The 18,286-nt window shown below is 43.4% G+C and overlaps 1 protein-coding gene across 2 annotated transcripts; it reads left to right on the top strand.

Moving 5' to 3' along the window:
* On the top strand, nt 1–17,790 carry hob (bridge-like lipid transfer protein family member hobbit). 2 transcript variants are annotated; one of them, XM_088259585.1, is made up of 34 exons: nt 1–155; nt 243–369; nt 727–939; nt 1,872–2,132; nt 2,723–2,896; nt 3,175–3,264; nt 3,870–4,046; nt 4,128–4,278; nt 4,352–4,528; nt 4,778–5,605; nt 5,691–5,877; nt 5,959–6,127; nt 6,214–6,336; nt 6,427–6,671; nt 6,748–6,920; nt 7,443–7,607; nt 8,129–8,329; nt 8,687–8,880; nt 8,962–9,080; nt 9,190–9,337; nt 10,591–10,806; nt 11,414–11,641; nt 12,274–12,405; nt 12,704–12,857; nt 12,933–13,115; nt 13,303–13,463; nt 13,549–13,719; nt 13,823–13,975; nt 14,060–14,212; nt 14,832–15,007; nt 15,083–15,324; nt 15,419–15,639; nt 15,864–16,181; nt 16,469–17,790. In XM_088259585.1, the coding sequence occupies exons 1-34, from the start codon at nt 97–99 to the stop codon at nt 16,523–16,525; spliced, it is 6,546 nt and encodes a 2,181-aa protein (XP_088115711.1). In that variant the 5' UTR covers nt 1–96; the 3' UTR covers nt 16,526–17,790. The 2 variants fall into 2 exon arrangements, with proteins under 2 accessions (XP_088115711.1, XP_088115713.1); XM_088259587.1 differs by lacking the exon at nt 8,129–8,329.
* The last annotated feature ends 496 nt before the right edge of the window (nt 17,791–18,286 follow it).

Below are 18,286 nucleotides of genomic sequence, written 5' to 3'. Positions count from 1 at the left end.
GGATTTGAATATTTAGACGTCACGAGAACTGTCACGGTAGTTTCTGTTTACAAATACATAATCATAAAATAATTTGTGTTAAAGAAATAATGAATAATGAATTTATTCATCGCCTTCTTAATTTTTGTAATATCAGTGATCTGCATAATATCATGGTAGCTCTTGTTTATTTTTTTGGTTCATAGTATTTATTAATATTTAACCCCGATACCTTTCACAAATGTACAAACATTTCATTGCAGGGTTATACCGCTGTTTTTGGCATGGCTATTCAAGAAGAAATATAAAGTAGAATTAAAAATCGGTCGGATCGTTTTGCCGAACTTCATTTTCAAAGATGTGAACATTGTCAAGAATGGGTATTCTGTGGTGAGTCAGTGAGAACAATCGCTTTCTAAAATTAGCTAGTTTCCTATTTTATCCACCTTCATAGTGTAGCTATTAGCCCATTTAGTTATCGCGCATCGACTGAATTAACAGTGTGCTACTAGATGGAAGAAGACTAACTAAAAAGTGGGTCATTGAAGTAACGACAGCCGGTCAAGGAGCTGACGCCTGGTATTACACTCTGTTTTGCGGGAATTCGCCTAATTTGTGAACAAACTTCAACATAGTTAAACCGGATGGATCTATATCCTTCGATATTTGCGTATTATTAATTTCAATACCGTTTAGATTATTGTCTAATCGAATCCTCGCGTTGATGAAGGTTTTCTCTTTTCCCAGCACATAGAGGAGGTGAGCTTGCACAGTAGTCTACTAAACTCGGAGGTGAACAAGCTGGTGTCTGTGGTGATACGCGATGTGCGCGTGATCAAGGACGTGGGCGAGGGGGGCGCGGGGGGAGCCACCCTCGCCGAGGCGCAGCAGCTGCTCTCCAGGGACATCCTGGACTTCAGAGACATGCAGTTGCCGACCAGAGTAGTGGTGTTTGCCCAGGTACCAGGTGCCAGGTGGCAGGTGCCCGCTACTCGACCATCCATCTGCCTTAGCCCGATAAAGAGTCAACACTTCTCGTGTTTCAATGCTCGCCTTGTCTTCAACGTTCCATGTTCACGCATACGACTTTCTTACACATCTTACTTATCAAGATCGAGTGTTTATTGGCAGTTTCTATTATATTATTGGAACATTATTTATAACATGCATAGGTATCTCTGGAGATAATGACACTTGTGACTTGTGAGTACTCACCTGGTAGTTAGCGGGTTAATAATTTTACCCTTTATGTAACATTTTCATCAGTGATAATAGTGATAAGAATGGAGAATATGACAGTTGCGAGACTGTTGCAAATAGACAAACAGTAGGAATCAAAACGTATTGCATTTTTGAGCATAGCGTAAACTCGAAAAAAAAGTACTACTGATGATCAAATATGTTATATTTATTGTTAGAAGATTTCCGCCTCCGTGGTGTAATAGTCAGCGTGTTTAGCTACCGTGCTGGAGGTCCCGGGTTCGATTCCCAGGGGGATGAAAATAAATATTACTGATTTTGCGCTGTAATATTTATTTAATATTACCCTGGACTGGTTCCTGAAGCGCAAGAGTGATCACCTTGCCTTCATGTAAGTAATGATCAAGATAACACTGCGTCAATTCGATGCAGTGCCCTATGCACCATTGGGTGCGGATAAGGGTTATAAGTAAGCAAGTAAGTAAAGAAGATTTAAATACATTTGATGTTAAATAATGTAAAAATTAGTTTGTATACTAAATGTAATATAATTTAACTTAAGGAAAATGGCTCTAATATTTAAGGATTTAGATGTACTTTTGCGTTGTTATTTAATAAATTTATTTATTTTAAAGGTTCGATAGCAGCTAATGGATGATAGTAAGTTGAGGTAATTTTGTTGTTGTTTTCAGTTGTTGTCGGTGCGGATCCACAACCTGTCGGTGAATGTGATGGGTGGCGGGTGGTTGTGGCACGCCGTGGTGGGGCTCGCGCAGGCGGGGGGCGCGGGTGCGGGGCCCGGCCTGCAGCTGCACGCGGCGCTGGGCGAGCTGAGCGCCAAGCTGATGCAACGCGCGCGCCCCGCCTCCTCGCACCAGACCTGCCTCGCCGAGCTCTCCTTCGGCCTCACCCTCCACTTGACGCTGCTCGTGGAGGCGCCGCTCAGTGTCGAGGTTACTATATAACGCTATCCACACCTCGAGCTATTTACTCACTAGCTCGAGGGACTCGTCTTACAACGACTATTGATAAACAACCCAAATGCCTTAGGTATCCTTTTTCCTCTTTTTAATTAACACCATCTAATTTAACTGTCAATTCCTTATATTTTTCATTCAAATTATAATGAGCGGTTGCGTATGAACGCTTTGTTTCATTTGCATGTATACATTTGTTACAATTACCACCCCGCACTTGAATTTTGTTTCAATCCGATTGCAGATCGCCTCAGTCGATCCACAGTTCCCGGGGAAGGTATGGTTCGTCAGAGGGGCTGGAACTTTCACAAAGGCAACTCCTTTTCATGCAAAATCACTATCCCATCAAATATATTCCACTGCTATATCCAAGAACCGAGTGCCGGATTGATTATATATTTGACGACCTAATTCTGCGTTATTCCGATGCAGTACCCCATGCACTGTTGAGTGTGGATAGGGATTAGAGGAAAAATGATATTCTGGTAAACTCGCGGCATTTATGGCAGTCATATTTAATTTTTTTCCATTTTATTTGAAAATTGTTTACTTTTTTGTTAATATAGAAAGTACAGTGTAGCATCACAAACTGCAAAGCCATCTTGAACGAAGGCATTTACAAGTTCCTCCGGGAGCAGAAGAGTGCCGGTGCGGTCAGCTCCCCTCCCGCACTTCCCAGAGCGGCTCCGCCGGATGATGCGGATCCTTTATTCAAACGCATCGCCCCCATTATACCCAAGGTGTGAAATCTTTTTCCGTTCAAACAGTATCTAGTCTGAATTATACCCGGTGACAAGATGAAAGATAATCAAGGGGCAAGTATACTCTCTCAATCATAGATTGACTACTCGCTACTGACAGCCTTTGCAGATGAGAAACATTTCAAGTAGGAACGGAAGATTATGTTTCCCTACGCTTACTCGCGATACTCCTACGCTTCGTTGGTTTTTGTGAAAATAAATTTATTGCACCCTTTTCATACGTGAGATTTATTGCAAATCCTATTATTATTTTGCAGAATTTCAGTCTAAAAGTTTACGCAACGAGCATCACCGGGGTCAGGGATAATAGCAGAATTGATTTCTGTTCTTCACTCGACAGTCTTCAGGTATTTTGGATCTATTTTAGTATGAACTTTTTACCCACGATTGGCACACAGTCTGGATCATGTCCACTCTGCGTTTAGCATACAGTACCCAACATTCAAACCTAATTTTCTCTTTACCGAGTATTGACATTGTATGATTTTTGCCACGAAACGTAGCTTATTCTCATACTGTTGACATCTGTGGAAATAATCTCAATAAAAATATCCTTTTTTACAGTAACACATTAAATTCGTTATATGTTGATCTCGGTGGCTGCCATCTCGCTCGCGACGTGGAACTCTAGAGCAACTCGGAACCATCGAGTTCAGGAGTGAGCGAGATGCACAGTAAAATGTTTATATCTCAGTAATTACATATTTTATTCAACATGTCATCTTCATGGCTCAAATGGGTAATTTATTATCTAAATTGTTAGTAACTTACTTACATATACTATTTGTTATTATAGTAAAAAAGACTTAAAAACACAAGTTAACAGTTCTTAAGAAAATAATTGTATATAATAGTAAATGCAAGATGTCATAATTGTGTGCATGAAGTAAATGTCACAACCCGGTTATCCATAGTTCTCGTTAGTTTTTGAAAAAAAAGTATTTTTTTGTAGGTCAACGCCCGCTTTTCAGCGAGTCAGCCAAACTCTGTAGACGAAATGGACCTACCGGACGACATTGTGTCTCCTCGGTTACCGCAAGTGTATCTTGCGTTCCAAATGGACCAGTTTGATATTAACAGCAATAAAGAAAAATTACTGTTTTTGAACCAATTGAAACTCGATGCTAAGGTAAGAGCACAAATATGACCGACGTAACATATCTAGCTTTATGAAGTTGTTGCTGAATGTGTGCTGTGGGTGTGATTTCAGCTGGAAAAAGAAGTCCTCAACCTATACCTGATAGTGAATGTTCTCAACTTGTGTTACAACCACGACGACGTGTACCGATGGTGGTCTACCACTTTTCCGCAAACAAACTTGGATCTGATTCCCGAAAGGGCACTCGAAAGAAGAGAACAAGGCGAGTGTACCAAACAGTCAAAGAGAAATGAAATATTAGTAGGTATTTTTGTGACTTATTTGTCGATGTTTAGGGTCTGGTAAAGTTCCCGAGTGGCTGGAAGAGGTGTGCAAGTCGTGCGTGGTGCAGGGCTGTGCCGCGCTACGCAGCGTCACCCTCGGGGCGCGGCGCGACGGGCACCACTCCACCCTCGCCACCCTCGCCTGCTCCAGCCTCAAGGTCAAGCTGGACCAGCTCGCTGACACCAGAGGTGTGCGCTTTATTTCATTTTTGACTTTAATGTTGGTATTGCAGTCTCGGGATTGTCTTTTGATGCCTTTGTGAGTGTATTTTGATTTAAGGTTAATTTTGTGAAAACGATTTATAGAAATGTGAAGCTTACTTTACTTATACCCTTTTATAATGACAAACAAAGATATAATGTTTTGTTACATGTTTCTTTGTCAATTCTCTTTAGCACGAATAAGGATGTTCTACCCGATTGTGTGTATGTTTTTAGCCACCCCGTACGCGGGCACGCTGCCCCGCCTGATCCTCGGCATGCGGCACTGGAGCGCGGAGCTGCTGGTGAACGGCGCTTGGCTGCAGGCGGGCGCGGGCGAGGAGCCGCTCCCGCGCCGCCACTCGTGGGGCACGGCGCTCTTCCTGGGCGTGGCGCTGCTCAAGTGGGGCTCGCACGGAGAGGCCACCAAGCTGGAGGCCATGCTGGACTGCCTGCGCGCCGAGTGGGGACCGGACATCGCCTCCACCGTCCTGCTGCTCCTGCGCTGCTTGCGCGACTACCGCAAATACACCAAACCACCTGCCAAAACAAAAAACCCCCCCCAGAAACTCACACGCGACATCTCCATCAACATGTCCTTGACCAATTTCAACATTTTTGCCCTCGCTGAAAACAGCATTTGTCTCAGAATCGACGCTATATCTGTCGAAAAGAACGCCTTTAAACTAGGACTGGTCATTTCCGGATTTAAGATGGCGGACATTGTTCCTTTCAAAGGGCATTATGTTTGTCAGAGAGCCGAGGAAATGGCCGAAATGTTTTGCTATATGAAGCTGACGAAATGCGAGTTCGAGAATGGGAATGTGAGTATAAATTTACTGGAGCCGGCGGAAGGACAGTGGAGTCCCAACCTTCACCTCAAGTGTTTGACTATCGTGAAAGACTTTAAATTGTTTAAAGAAGATTTCAGAAGTTCCTTAAATCTCCAGCAAGAGGAACCGATTGAACCGAAAGATGGCAGCGGACGATCGAGCGTCACGCTTAAAGGAGACATCGCTTTACGGCTGATACTCTCCGATAAACACAACATGCTGTTTTCATTTGGTACATTTTCATCATAATTTCTTTCTTTTCTTATTTTGACATAACAAAAATAACGACGAGTAATAACAACTTTATTTCCTTTCAGACGAAATCAGTCTGGGTAGAGATCACAATGGATTCTCCATGTCCTGGACTTGCTGTCACCTGGCAATAGACGATGCGGAAATATTCACCGTGGAAGGGCTGGCTGTAGAGAGAATACACAACAGCCCTAAGATACGAGAGGAGAGACAGAACGCCGAGGGATTCCTGTTAGATTGGAACAAGACTTGGTAAGTTTTATACAATTCTCGGACATATTTTACTTATCTATTAGTACTGCAAAGTCACTCGAACGACTTTATCAATTTTAGGGGCATCACCATCCTTTCTTTCCGAGCTATATTCCCTTATGAACACAACTTTGCGGAAGCGGTACAAGATGAATTTGTCTCCTTAACAAAATGGATAAAACTAATTCACAATTATAAAAAAACAGAATTCACCGCCGATAGCCCTCTCCCGAGTGACCTGTTTATCAAGGTAATTCAATTTTAGTTCCTAAAACAGAATTGTATTCGCATTTATTTATTTGTATCTTGTTTTATCGATGATCAATTTCGTCGCAGGTGGAAGATTTCATTCTAGAAATGACGGATGATCCATTTGAAGTTAAATTGAGAGACAATTACGAACTCTTGGAAGACGAGTACAAGGAGAGTCTCAAAAGAAAAACAATGCTGGATGCCAAGGTACAATATGAGCTTACATCGACTTGATAATAGTCTATTTCCGACAATTGTTAAAATGGGGTTTATTCCGTATAATTGTTTGTTTGTCAGGTGGCAGAGCTGTGCAAGCCGCACCTGTTCCTGCCGGCGGGCAAGGTGGAGGAGCTGTATGCGGGGCTGGGCCGGCGTAACGCGCAGATCTACGTGCAGCGCTCGCGCCAGCTGGCCGCCGGCGCCGCCGGGCGAGCGCTGCTGTGCTGCCGCCTGCGCCACACGCGCCTGCTGCTGCTCGCCGACCCCGCGCTGCACGGCACGCCCCACTGCCTCCGCCTCCTGCAGCAGCTGGACCCCGACAGGTGCACGACCCGACTCCTCCCCGCCTGCCCCGCCCGCCCTTCCTCCCGCTCCCCGTCTGACGGTGTCCTGTTGCAGCCCGTGGCCCGAGGAGGGCATGGAGTTCTCCACGCTGTGGTGCCGCTGGGTGGCCGGCTGGTGCGCCGAGTGGCGCCTGCAGCTGCGAGACTTCCCGCAGCCGCTGCTGCGCTTCGCCGACCTGCAGCTCTGGGGCCGCCTCATGGGAGCCGAGCAGAAACCCCCGCCCCGAGGTACACATTGCCAGATAGAGGTCTTACCCGAGATAAATGATCAGATTGCCGTCAATTTTTCTCAGATTTTTCTTCACCCTTGATTACGCATCCCCGTTTTTACAGAAAAATGGTTGCATATATGTTTACTTGGATTATCATCATGGTATGTATATGAAGGTGAAACTGGAATATCATTTTCAGCTGAAAACGAAAAAACAAGAAGAAGTAATTTTCTATTTGGATTTGGTTTACTGATTTGCCTGATATTTGGGAAAAAGTGAATGGTGAATCTCATATATTTTGTGGAAGTTTTAATAGAAACGTGAATAAATAATAACTGAATAGTTAAGTGTTTTATATTTGACGGCTGATTTTTCACAAAAACAGCTCTTTGTAAAGTGGCCATTATTATTATTAAAGAATTAAATTGATTTGAAATTCAAAATAAACCCACATTATATGGGTCTATTAGAGTGGCTATAATTTGAATAGTAATTTTAGTACAAAGGTTAGAGTGGGATGTTCTTTGTCTTCCCACAGCTCGCCGCCTCACGACCTTGGAGCAAGGAGCTCCGTGGGGCCCGATCCAGATAGAGCGGAGCATGACTTCCCTGAAGTTGTACCACGACTTGAACTGTGAGATGGACCAGTACACGTACGCCTTCGGGCCTTGCTGGGAACCCGTCATCGCGCAGTGCAACATCAGTAAGTGCTAACATCTACATATAAACCTGAAACAAATTGGCTTTTTAAATTAATCAAATTTGTAATATGCCGTGATTTATTACTAATATTTCGAGCTTTGTGGTTAGTGATTTTATGAAATGTTAGTTGATAAAAGTATATACCGATTTCGACATGTATCAGTTTCTTTGGTAGCGATGTATAGTGCAAGCGACACATAACACACTTACGCCTACTTAAAATATTCATCACACGCTTTGTTAGTTGGACTGAAGACCACGGGTTCTCCAGCAAGATATATTTGTAGAAAACTCTTCTTCTTCTTTTTATAGATCCTAAGGATCTGTTTGTGCCTCCGCTTGTCGCTCTTGGGATGTTGACTCCCAGCTATCTTTCCACATTTTGGAGGTCTGCCTGGGCGTCTGCGTCCTTCAGGGTTTCCTTAAAGGGCGATACGTAAAAGTCAGTCTTTGACTAGTGCCTTATGTCATTTTTCTTTAACGGTGTAAAGAAACTCGGGCGTTAAAATGGATGGTTGTCAGGTTGGGACCGTGTGATGCGGGGGTCCCGCGACCCGAGCGCGGCGCTGCCGTGGTGGGACAAGCTGCGGCTGCTGGCGCACGGGCGCCTCACGCTGTGCGTGCGCCGCCTCGCGCTGCTGCTGCACGCCTCGCTCGACCCCTACAACACCACCGAGGAGATGGAGCTCGCCTGGACCGACCTCGCGCTCGACTGGACTAACGGTAGGATGGTCACCTGCAAGGGCCCACACACAAAAATACTTATCTTAATCAGAATCTGAGCTATTTTGTCACTTGACATACACTCGTATTCACAAATCCTGACTAAATTTGATCCTGTAACAATCATCATTTTTCTAGTAATTTATTGTCACTGTATCCCGTGTGCTTAAAATACAAACAACTCAACCAACCATAACATGTTGAAATTCGGAATGACTTTGGATTTCTTATGACTAGTTTGAAGAGTAGCTAATATGGTCAGTTGGAGATCTTCCATTTTCATACTTTGGTAAGTATGTTTGTGAGATAACTGGAATATTGGGTGCAGATAATGATCTATTCTACTGTTGCTCGCAGCCAAGATGGTGTTCAAGGGAGACTTGAGCGTGTATGTGCGCACGGCCTCCAAGTACGACGACTGTCGCTTGCTGTTTCTCCCCAACTTGCGGCTCACCCTGAAGCTGTCGTGGCTATGTCTGGCTGACCCCAACGACCACCACTCCGTGGTGCAGTGCGCTCCTGACAAGATACCCGAGTACTCCAGTAACCAGGTTCATACTGCCATTTCTATATTTCCACGTATATCTCGCTGACACACATTACAATTGATGATTAATTTCTCCCGATACCAGGAGCACGATTCGTTTCGTGCCTTCCGATCTGAGGGAGTCAGCGTCCACCTCTCCTTCGAGACTCGCCCTTCAGACGACAGTGATTGTCCTGTGCTGCTGCTATACGGAAGCACCCTGAGGTAAGGTTTTTCTCGGATTATATTTCCCTTTAACTTAAATAAAAAATAATAATTTATATTTCATAGATTAAACTACGCAGATTTGGTTGATGTAATGCTATTTGTCTAGGTGGTTTGAGAGCTTGAAGCAGATCCTGTCGGGGGCCACCCGCCCCACGCGTAGAGGGCCCCTGTTCCGGAACACCAAGCCGCGCCGTCCGCAGCTGTCCCGGCACTTGCGCACCGCCCGCCTCTCGCTGGCGCTGCATCGCTTCCAGGTTGAGACAATAATAAACTATTGTGTTTTTTACGTAAATGTGGTTAACGATTAAATTTTTTAAATAACTAAAACAGTCGAGTGACTTATCGTTATTATGTCCTTCTACTTTTATTTTGCCATTGATTTTTCCAATTTTTAATATAGTTACTAGATGCAGCGATGGGGGTTTGAATGAATAAACCTACATTTAGTAACAATTACATACTACTAAAAATGTTGAATTCGGTTTTTGGATTTGATCACTCAACACTAATCATTGCACAAATTTGTTTGTGTATTGCATATTACTGGCTCATTATATATTTAACAATTTGACATTAAAGACTTAACTTGGAAAAAATTATATGTTGTACCTTGAAAACGTAATGAATATCCACGATGGATGGTATGGCCGGACATGGTTGTCCATGCAAAACTTTCCTCAAAAGAGTATGTATGGTCATATATGAACGGCCATGCTTATTACTGAAGTCCGGTGACATTTATTTCTAAAATGGCACTTGTACTGCCATCTGTGTTTTTATTTAAACACAAAAAAAACTAATATATTAATTTATTATTAGATTAAAACCAATATTTTTAGCTTTTCCACTTTTTTATTTGACCAGCGACCGGGTTTCGTCGTTACCGACATCATCACCAGTCGACGAAACCCGGTCGCTGGTCAAATAAAAAAGTGGAAAAGCTAAAAATATTGGTTTTAATCTAATAATAAATTAAAAATGCAATTCCATCACGAAGTGTCAGTGGATAATATAAATCTACTAATATATTAATTAGATAATTTTTTTGTTTTACCTACAACATTTTACTTAAAACAAAGTTTGTGTGACATCATATCAAAAAAAGCCCATGAAATAAAACATCAATAATTTTAATATGAATCATGTTTACTGGTGTAAATAATTTTTATTCAAGAAAATATGTTGCTTATGGCATTGACTATGATAAAAATAGTAAAAAAAGTTTTAAAAAAAAAACTCACTCTCGAGAAGCAGTTTTGTCCGCAGAAACTCACTCCTGGACACGTTAAAAAATAGAGTGCAAAAATTATAGAGTTCATCCAAATTTTTACTAATGTACATATTGTCATTGGAAATTTGAGTATGGGTATATTAATGTATATTCTGTTACTTAGACTTTCAGTTAAATAACCTTTTTATTCTGCATAGCGGTGTACTTATAGACATCGCCTCGTGACTCACCATTTGTATTAGTCTCAAAGTTGAACTCGTGGCATGTGGTGTGCAGGTGTGCTACTGGATGTCGTTTGCCATGCAGCGTGGCGTGGAGGTGTGCGGGCGGCGCGTGACATGCGGTGCGCAGCACGCACTGCTGCTGGTGCCCGCGCGGGACGGGCTGCGGCGCCGCCCGCGCGCCACGTGGCCTCCGCTCTACGTCAACTGCGAACTCAATGACGCCGAGGTCTGGCTCAAGTCCGCATTGCACTATGACCCAGACAAGGAGGTACCTATTTATATCTATCTATTTGGTCACACAGTGGAATCTACCTGGTCGCATATAACCTAGATGTTGTTAGTCTACTTGCTTATCTTCTGGGAAAATACAAAAAGGTTTCTGCGGTATATTTTAAAGGTTAAGTAACCGGGATTCGAACCTTAGTATATCCGGGCCGCTACTCTTCTTCTATTGATCACTTATCCCAATATGCGCAGATGGAGCCGATTCAACTTTTCAATTTGTTCAATTTGAAAATACATTTCCCGTAATCAACAGTTTTTGAGTCAGAAAACCCGTAGATAGCTTTTGCCCTTCGCAAATAGTATCTGAGGAAATACAGACAAACTAGAAAAGTCGACAAAGACAAACAGGAAGAGGTGCTGGAAGAAGCTCTCTCATCTGGTAGACTTGGCAAAGGTGCCAGAATCTAATCTATTGCAGAAAGAACATGTCCTGTGGATAGTGCTAAAATTTTAAAATCTGATTTTTAAAAATTATCCTTAACAATCTAAAAGAAAATGAGAGAATGATACTACATATATGTAAGTACGAGAGATGCCATCATTTTGGTCCCAGAATATTACAATATGTAATCGTTGTTTTCTGCTTCCAGTCCATGTGGTTCGGGCAGCCGGTAGAGAAGTGTTACTGTCTGAGCGTGGGCAAGGTGTCGTACGGGCGCGAGGCGGGTGGCGCGGGCAGCGCGCGCGAGGCGGGCGCGGGCGCGCACCACGACGCGCCGCCCACGCACCGCCTCGTGGTGCACGACCTGCGCGCGGCCTGGACCAAGACCAACCGGGACGTTGCCTTCGCCCTCTTCGACACCTATATGAAGAACAAAGTGAGATGTTCCTCTGTTCATTGCTATTTATGTATATTATACCCTGCAGTTCATCAGAAATATGAAAATAAAAATAACTGTATTTATATTTATCATATGTATCCTTCCTCCTTGCATTCCTCATCATAATACATATTTTATTCGGTATTGGACTTCATAAAAGATCCATGTAGTTTAACTTTAACTTTACCCACATTCTGCAGATAGTCTGTGACACCTTTGTTAATGCGCACAATTTGTGTGATACATATACCTTGTGGTACCCAAAATTTAAACATCGATTTCTCTGATCAGACTGTTGACATCATAATCTATAGCTTAAAGATTACATATCTGCAGAAATATCCTATAAATATCTTGAAATTAAATATGTTATCTTGTTTAGAGTTTAAACAAATATTTTATTGTCTTAATGGTTTGTAACTTGCATATCTGTTATTGTTGTCAACAGTTCTAAAGAAAATATTAAATAAATCAAGCAAAATAGTCAAACCGCATGGTGGAAATGAAATGATTAAGAAACAACTGAAGCGTTACTCTCTTTTCATAGACCCTTAGATCTTAACAAACAAATATATGCATATAAAATTGAATTTTCGCTTTGTCTGATCTAAAGTAATTGTTTTTTGTAGCAACTTAAGAAGAATTTGTCAACCGACGCTCTTAAAATATTCCGGAGCGAGGACTCCGAGTCGGCGCCGCAGAACGGGCGCGCCCCGGACCCTTCTACCCCCGCCACTCCCCCCACAGCCTCCGCAGCGCAGGTCAGTTGATCTCTGCATCATTATTACTGCGCATGTTAAAACTATTACCTAAGTAATCAGAATTGTAAAGCTAATTAAGGACCGTCAGTCCATTTGATCTTCACATTAGTTTGAAAATGCCATTCCTAGGCGAAACAATTGTCGCAAATTAATTATGTGTTTTTTTTTTTAACAATAAAATATAACTTGGTAGACTAAAAAAATCAGCGCTTGATTTTATACATAAATAAAAATTTTATACATAAATTAAAATGATCCCTCCCGTATCCACGCGGTAACGCTCGCTGCCTGTCCTCAGTCGGGCGCCGGGCAGACTGCCGCGCTGCTGGCCCAGCTGGTGGCTGAGGCGGAGCACAAGGCCGTGGTGTTCTCGGACGACCTCTCCGAGAGCAGCACCCAGCCGCCCCCGCACGCCCCCGCCCCCGACGACTCCTCCATTTGCAACTGGCTCAGTAAGTACTGCTACTATCGCAGCACCCCCTCACGTGACCGTGCATAGGTTAAGTAATCCACTTTGCGTTCCCCAGTCGCCCTGGTGAATGCGCAGGTGGTGCTGCGCGGGTGCGAGACGCGCGGGTACGTGGTGCTGTGCGCGGCGCGCGCCGAGGTGCGCCAGCGCCTGCGCCGCGCGCGCTGCACGTGGGCCGGCTCCCTGCAGAGCATGCAGTACTACGCCACCGTTAGCGCGCGTGACAATGAGCAGCTACACCGTGAGTACACGACTTGGAACTCTCTATTTCTCTCTCCTTGTCATCCATTGTGCCACTGTCTATAAGGGTGAATATGCCTTAAATGGAGAAAATTAAAATGTTTAAATTTGACTCGTGAAAATCTACTTAAAAAATAAGATACTTTTTATCATGTTTATTATGTTTTATGTTTATGCCACGCTCGTAGAGAACATTCAGTGGGTGTGCGTGGAGGAGATAGAGGACAAGGGAGCGCGCGCGATCTCCGCGCTGCCCGACGTGCCGCGCCTCGTGGGCAGCGGGCACTCGGCGGGCGGCGTGCTCGGCTCCACCGTGGGACCCAGCGCGGACCGCGCCGACGCGCCGCAGGTACGTCCCGCCGACACCCTTCCGCTGTTCCCCGCTCCCGGGCTACTACTCGCTGATGACATTATCCCGAACCTTCCGCCCGCAGTTGCAACGTATCGTGTCCCGATGCACGTGCGAGTTCTACTACGTGAGCTACGAGGAGACGGGAGGAGGGGCGGAGGCGGGCCCGGCCAACTCCTGGGAGGAGCCGGAGACGCCGTGCGACACCTTCACCCTCATGCACCACGACCTCGACGTGTGCACCAACTCCTTGCAGGTCGGTATCCGAACGGTCCCGACCGTTTAGTAAATGGACTGTGACCTACATATTCTTGTTGGATCAGTTGTAACAAATGGTGGAATCCCTACTTATGTTGCAGTACGCCATGTTGCTGGATGTTGTGAATAACCTGGTGCTGTACGTAGAGCCCCAGAGAAAGCGGGCTCTGGAGAGACTCGCGAGGATGCGCTTCCAACTACAGCTGCACCAAGTGCTCGACCCGCGCCGTCCCATTCAACTTCTTCAAAATCAGGTTGAAATTTTGTACCATTCAAATATCGGAATATTGGAGATCGAAGACTATCCAGTTATTTATATAATATACGTGTTGTTCCAGGTGAGGGGTCTGGTGGCGCAGCTGCGGCGGCTGGAGAAAGAGACGTACCTGGTGCAGCGGGCCACCAGCGAGGGTGCTGGCCAGGAGTTGGAGCTGCAAGACCTGCAGCGACGCGTCACACAGTGCAAGGACCAACTCACCCGCGACGGAGAGGTACCTCACTCGACACCCGACACAACAATATATTAGATATTTCTTTAAATTTACAAGATTTATAAATATAAAATAAAATCGAGATCCGTATTCTGGTAATAAGACCTTTATTGAAATATGGATAGTAATTATGGAGTCCTTAATTCATTCAAAACACAGAGAAAGTCTACAAACTGTCCATCGCCATACTAGTGTAAAGTAGGTAGATAAAAGTCACCAGAAGTGGATGGATGACGAAGAAAGAAAAATTGATAAATCCAAGATGGTTGCTATGACTGTCCTTTGCAAGAGGCCAGTCATATATCAATTCAATTATCAACTTGCAGGGCCATCACTGGAAGCTCTATCCTTGCCAGTCCCACCTCAACTCATAAAACTTCCTATCCAGAGTAGTTTCAGCCTGGAATAACTCGCCTAGCTTAGTTGTCCACTCAACTACGGTTACCCTGTTTGAAAACCATTTAGATGCTGTATTGAAGAAAAAATCTCGCAGAAAAAATATAGTCTAGGAGATATAAGCACACCGGCCGAGGTTGCCAAACTATTACCAAATAATATAATTAGTGTATGTGCCATGTTTATGGCATAGTCAATTTATATGTTATGTCTGTGTGTTCAGGAACTACACGCGATGGTGGCGTGCTACCAGGAGTCGAGGTATCGCGCGCCGGCCACGCAGGCGCGCCCTGCCGCCGCAGTGAAGGTCAACGAGATCTGCTTCAAGCACGCGCAGTGGCGCCTCACTGACGCTGATGGGCAACTCGGAATCGCCGATCTAGTGCTCACCAACTTCCAGTGAGTAGATACGAACAACGCGCGACAGAGCTATTTCGCGTGTCCGGAAGGTTCTGTAATTAATTGCGTACGCAGGTATACCAAGAACACCAAGAGCGACGACTCGGTGGAGCACCTCCTGGAGCTGGGGTACGTGCGCATGACCAACTTGCTGCCCAACGAGCCGTACGCGGAGGTGCTGCTGCCCACGGAAGGCCGCTCGCACATGCCCGTGGCGCGACAGCGGGTGCTCCGCCTCTTCTGCCGCGAGCGCCCGCCCGTGGGCGGCATCTCCGTCAAGGAGCACTTCGAGATCAACGTGGTCCCCATTACTATAGGTACAGCGCTAAAACTTCCTTACTCGTATTTACGCTATAATGTTAAACATTCCACGAGGGACTTTAATTTAACGGAATAATTTTCTCGCACTAGGCTTAACCAAAAAATTCTTTAACACGATGCTGAAGTTCTGCTTCCCCGAGCGGGACCCGGACACCATAGACTCCATGGAGGCCAACATGGACGAGGAAGAGGCCGGGGGGTCTCTCAAGCCGGATAAGGGCTCCAGCAAGAACAAGATCAAGGCCAAGAAACCCAAGGATACTAACTTCTATGTCAAGATCGAACAGAAGGATGACGTGGAGAAAATGAAGGTATACAACCATTGTCGGTACGATTTGATTCCAAGGAGCATTGTGATGTGCTCTGTATTGCGGTGGTATAGGAACAACAGTAGTACAAGTTATATTAAATCAGTGTGGGGATATCTGTACACTTTTGAAGATGATGCTCCGAGGCTGTCTGTTGTATTTGTAGCCTTTTGCGTAATGGTACCATATGGTTGACATTAAGTAGTGTAGGAGTGTAACGATTCCAGGAAAGGGCCGAGAAGAACAAGCTTTTCATCTACATCAAGATCCCCGAAGTGCCGGTGCGCGTGAGCTACAAGGGCAACAAGGAGAAGAACCTGGAGGACCTGCGCGACATCTCCATCCTCATCCCCACGCTGGAGTACCACAACGTGACCTGGACCTGGCTGGACCTGCTGCTGGCCATGAAGTCCGACTCGCGGCGCGTCATCCTCTCGCAGGCCATCCGCCAGAAGCTGCAGCTGCACCGGCGCCGCGCGCGCGCCGCCGCCGCCGCGCCGCCCGAGGAGGACAAGGCGCGCATGCTCCTGGGGGACCGCCCCTCTGTTAGTATCCCCATATTTATTTAATATCACCCTGGAAGCGTAACACGCAGATGCAGTGCCCTGCGCACCACTGGATGCAGATTAAGGTTAGTCTCAGTAGAGCCTAACTTGCCAGTACGACTGCGGCGATGCGATCGACAGTAATGGCAATTGCATTTCCTGTCACGGTATATTTTATCCTAATTCATCTTGAAAAATTTGATTTTTATGATATCAAATTTCAAACAAATATATTTCTATGTTTGTATTTCTTGAAGAATAATATGGTTTATTTGCGTCTGTTGCAGGGAGACAGCAAAGCGCACAAGAAAGGAGTTCCTGTTGCTTTTAAATTTCCCAAGTGATTATATTATTATTCTGCGCACTTAATTATGTTATTCAATTTAGATTTAATTTATTGAACCTCCAGTATTACTTGGAGGCTTATTATTTCTAAAAATATGACTATTCATATTTCAGCTAGCCTTCTGATTTGGAATCAGCCTACAGGTTTATTCATTAATCATATGTACTATCAAATATATTCATGGGTAATTCCAACTTTCTAATAGCTGAAATTTGTTTTTGTATGCAGACAGCTTTTGATTTAGTCGAGTTATTTATGATTATGTACTATTTCTTTAAATTAATTATTTATTTTATTTATTCGGGATATTACAAACTGACTATGGATGAATGTCATAAAAATTTAACACGCTAATTATTTTTATATTGAAACTAAAAGTTCCAAAGGATCGTTAAGTGAGAAGTTAACCATTGGTAGAGGTACATATTGCATCATTTGATTAAGTATAATAATAATCATTTTGGATAATTTTTATGCCGCTATTTTCATAAAATTCTACCACAAAGGCGTTTCCATTAAACTATAAAATAAAAATCTGCGATTGAGTTATGGAGAAAAGAATATTGTTAAAAAGACTCGGTACACGCGTGTTTTTTCTCATCTCATTATCACTGTTTCGGAAGAGCATTCTATGCCATCGGGCCCGCAACAGCAAAAGCACGTTCCATAAATTTAGTGCGCTAATTGCAAGCTGGTAAGATCACTCTACCCATAGAAATGATTGTAGTGCGTGGAAATGTGAGATATCGTTAACATTTTCTGAAATACACAACTTTAAAAAAAAAATGTATCAGTATTATGCATTGATTTATACAAAAGCATAACCATGTTCAGTGATGTGGTTGAATTTAGATATTCCAAAAATTAGTCTCTGTGCAATGTTTAATAATGATTCCAGTCAAGTCATTTGGTAGACCCGTATAATATACTGCTACATTAATGGATTCTAGATAGTACAAATGCATTTATCAATTGACGGGCAGCATCAACTGGCTAATTCTTATGAAAGCTTTTAACTTGCCTTGATGATAAAAACATGTACTTTATAAAATTAAACAACTTTGTTTTAACCACTTTTTTATTGGTACACTTTATCCAACCGGTTTCGACAAGAACCTTGATATTTTTTAAATCATATTTTCATATTGTGTATGGAGTGCTTAGAAGTTTTTGGTAAGGGAAGGGTAATTAATTATGAGTATTTCAATGTTTTAGAATTAAAATGATGATGACAAGGTTCTTGTCGAAACCGGTTGGATAAAGTGCACCAATAAAAAAGTGGTTAAACAAAGTTTTTATAGATTTATAAAGTTTATAAAATAAGCCACAAAATATCCGCGAAAAACATTCAAGAAAACATGTACTTTTCATTTAGACGTAACAACATTTAACATTAAGCCGTTACGTTTGCTAAAGTCTCTAAAACAATGTAAACAAAAATAAATAATTCCATAAATTAGACAAATAAATCTCAGAGAAAAATAGTTTCTGTGAAAACTGGGATAATCATTCCCCAATAACTTTGCATTTGCTTGTGTGTACCAAAAGTCAAATTGAAAGCTTAAATAATGTTCAAAAAAATTTCCTCACTAAAATCAATACATACATAACTGAAAACTCTGCCAATGTTTACCAACGAAATAAATGCACGGAATTTATGCAATTTTAAAGGAATTGAGGTGTTAAAAAATATAAATGTTAATGCGTACTATGTAACACTGGGTAAATAATTGTTCCTGTGAAGTTCATCTATCGAGTG

Source organism: Brachycentrus maculatus, unplaced genomic scaffold, assembly GCF_059751285.1.
Source record: "Brachycentrus maculatus isolate JH-2025_06_01 unplaced genomic scaffold, ASM5975128v1 h1tg000118l, whole genome shotgun sequence".
Taxonomy (NCBI): Eukaryota; Metazoa; Arthropoda; class Insecta; order Trichoptera; family Brachycentridae; genus Brachycentrus; species Brachycentrus maculatus.
This window is presented reverse-complemented; position numbering and strand designations above follow the sequence as displayed.

Coding starts and splice junctions, on each gene's coding strand:
- hob (XM_088259585.1), top strand. CDS start 97: ATGAATTTATTCATCGCCTTCTTAATTTTTGTAATATCAGTGATCTGC. Junction 9,081..9,189: donor CTATACGGAAGCACCCTGAG/GTAAGGTTTTTC, acceptor CTATTTGTCTAG/GTGGTTTGAGAGCTTGAAGC. Junction 9,338..10,590: donor TGGCGCTGCATCGCTTCCAG/GTTGAGACAATA, acceptor TGTGGTGTGCAG/GTGTGCTACTGGATGTCGTT.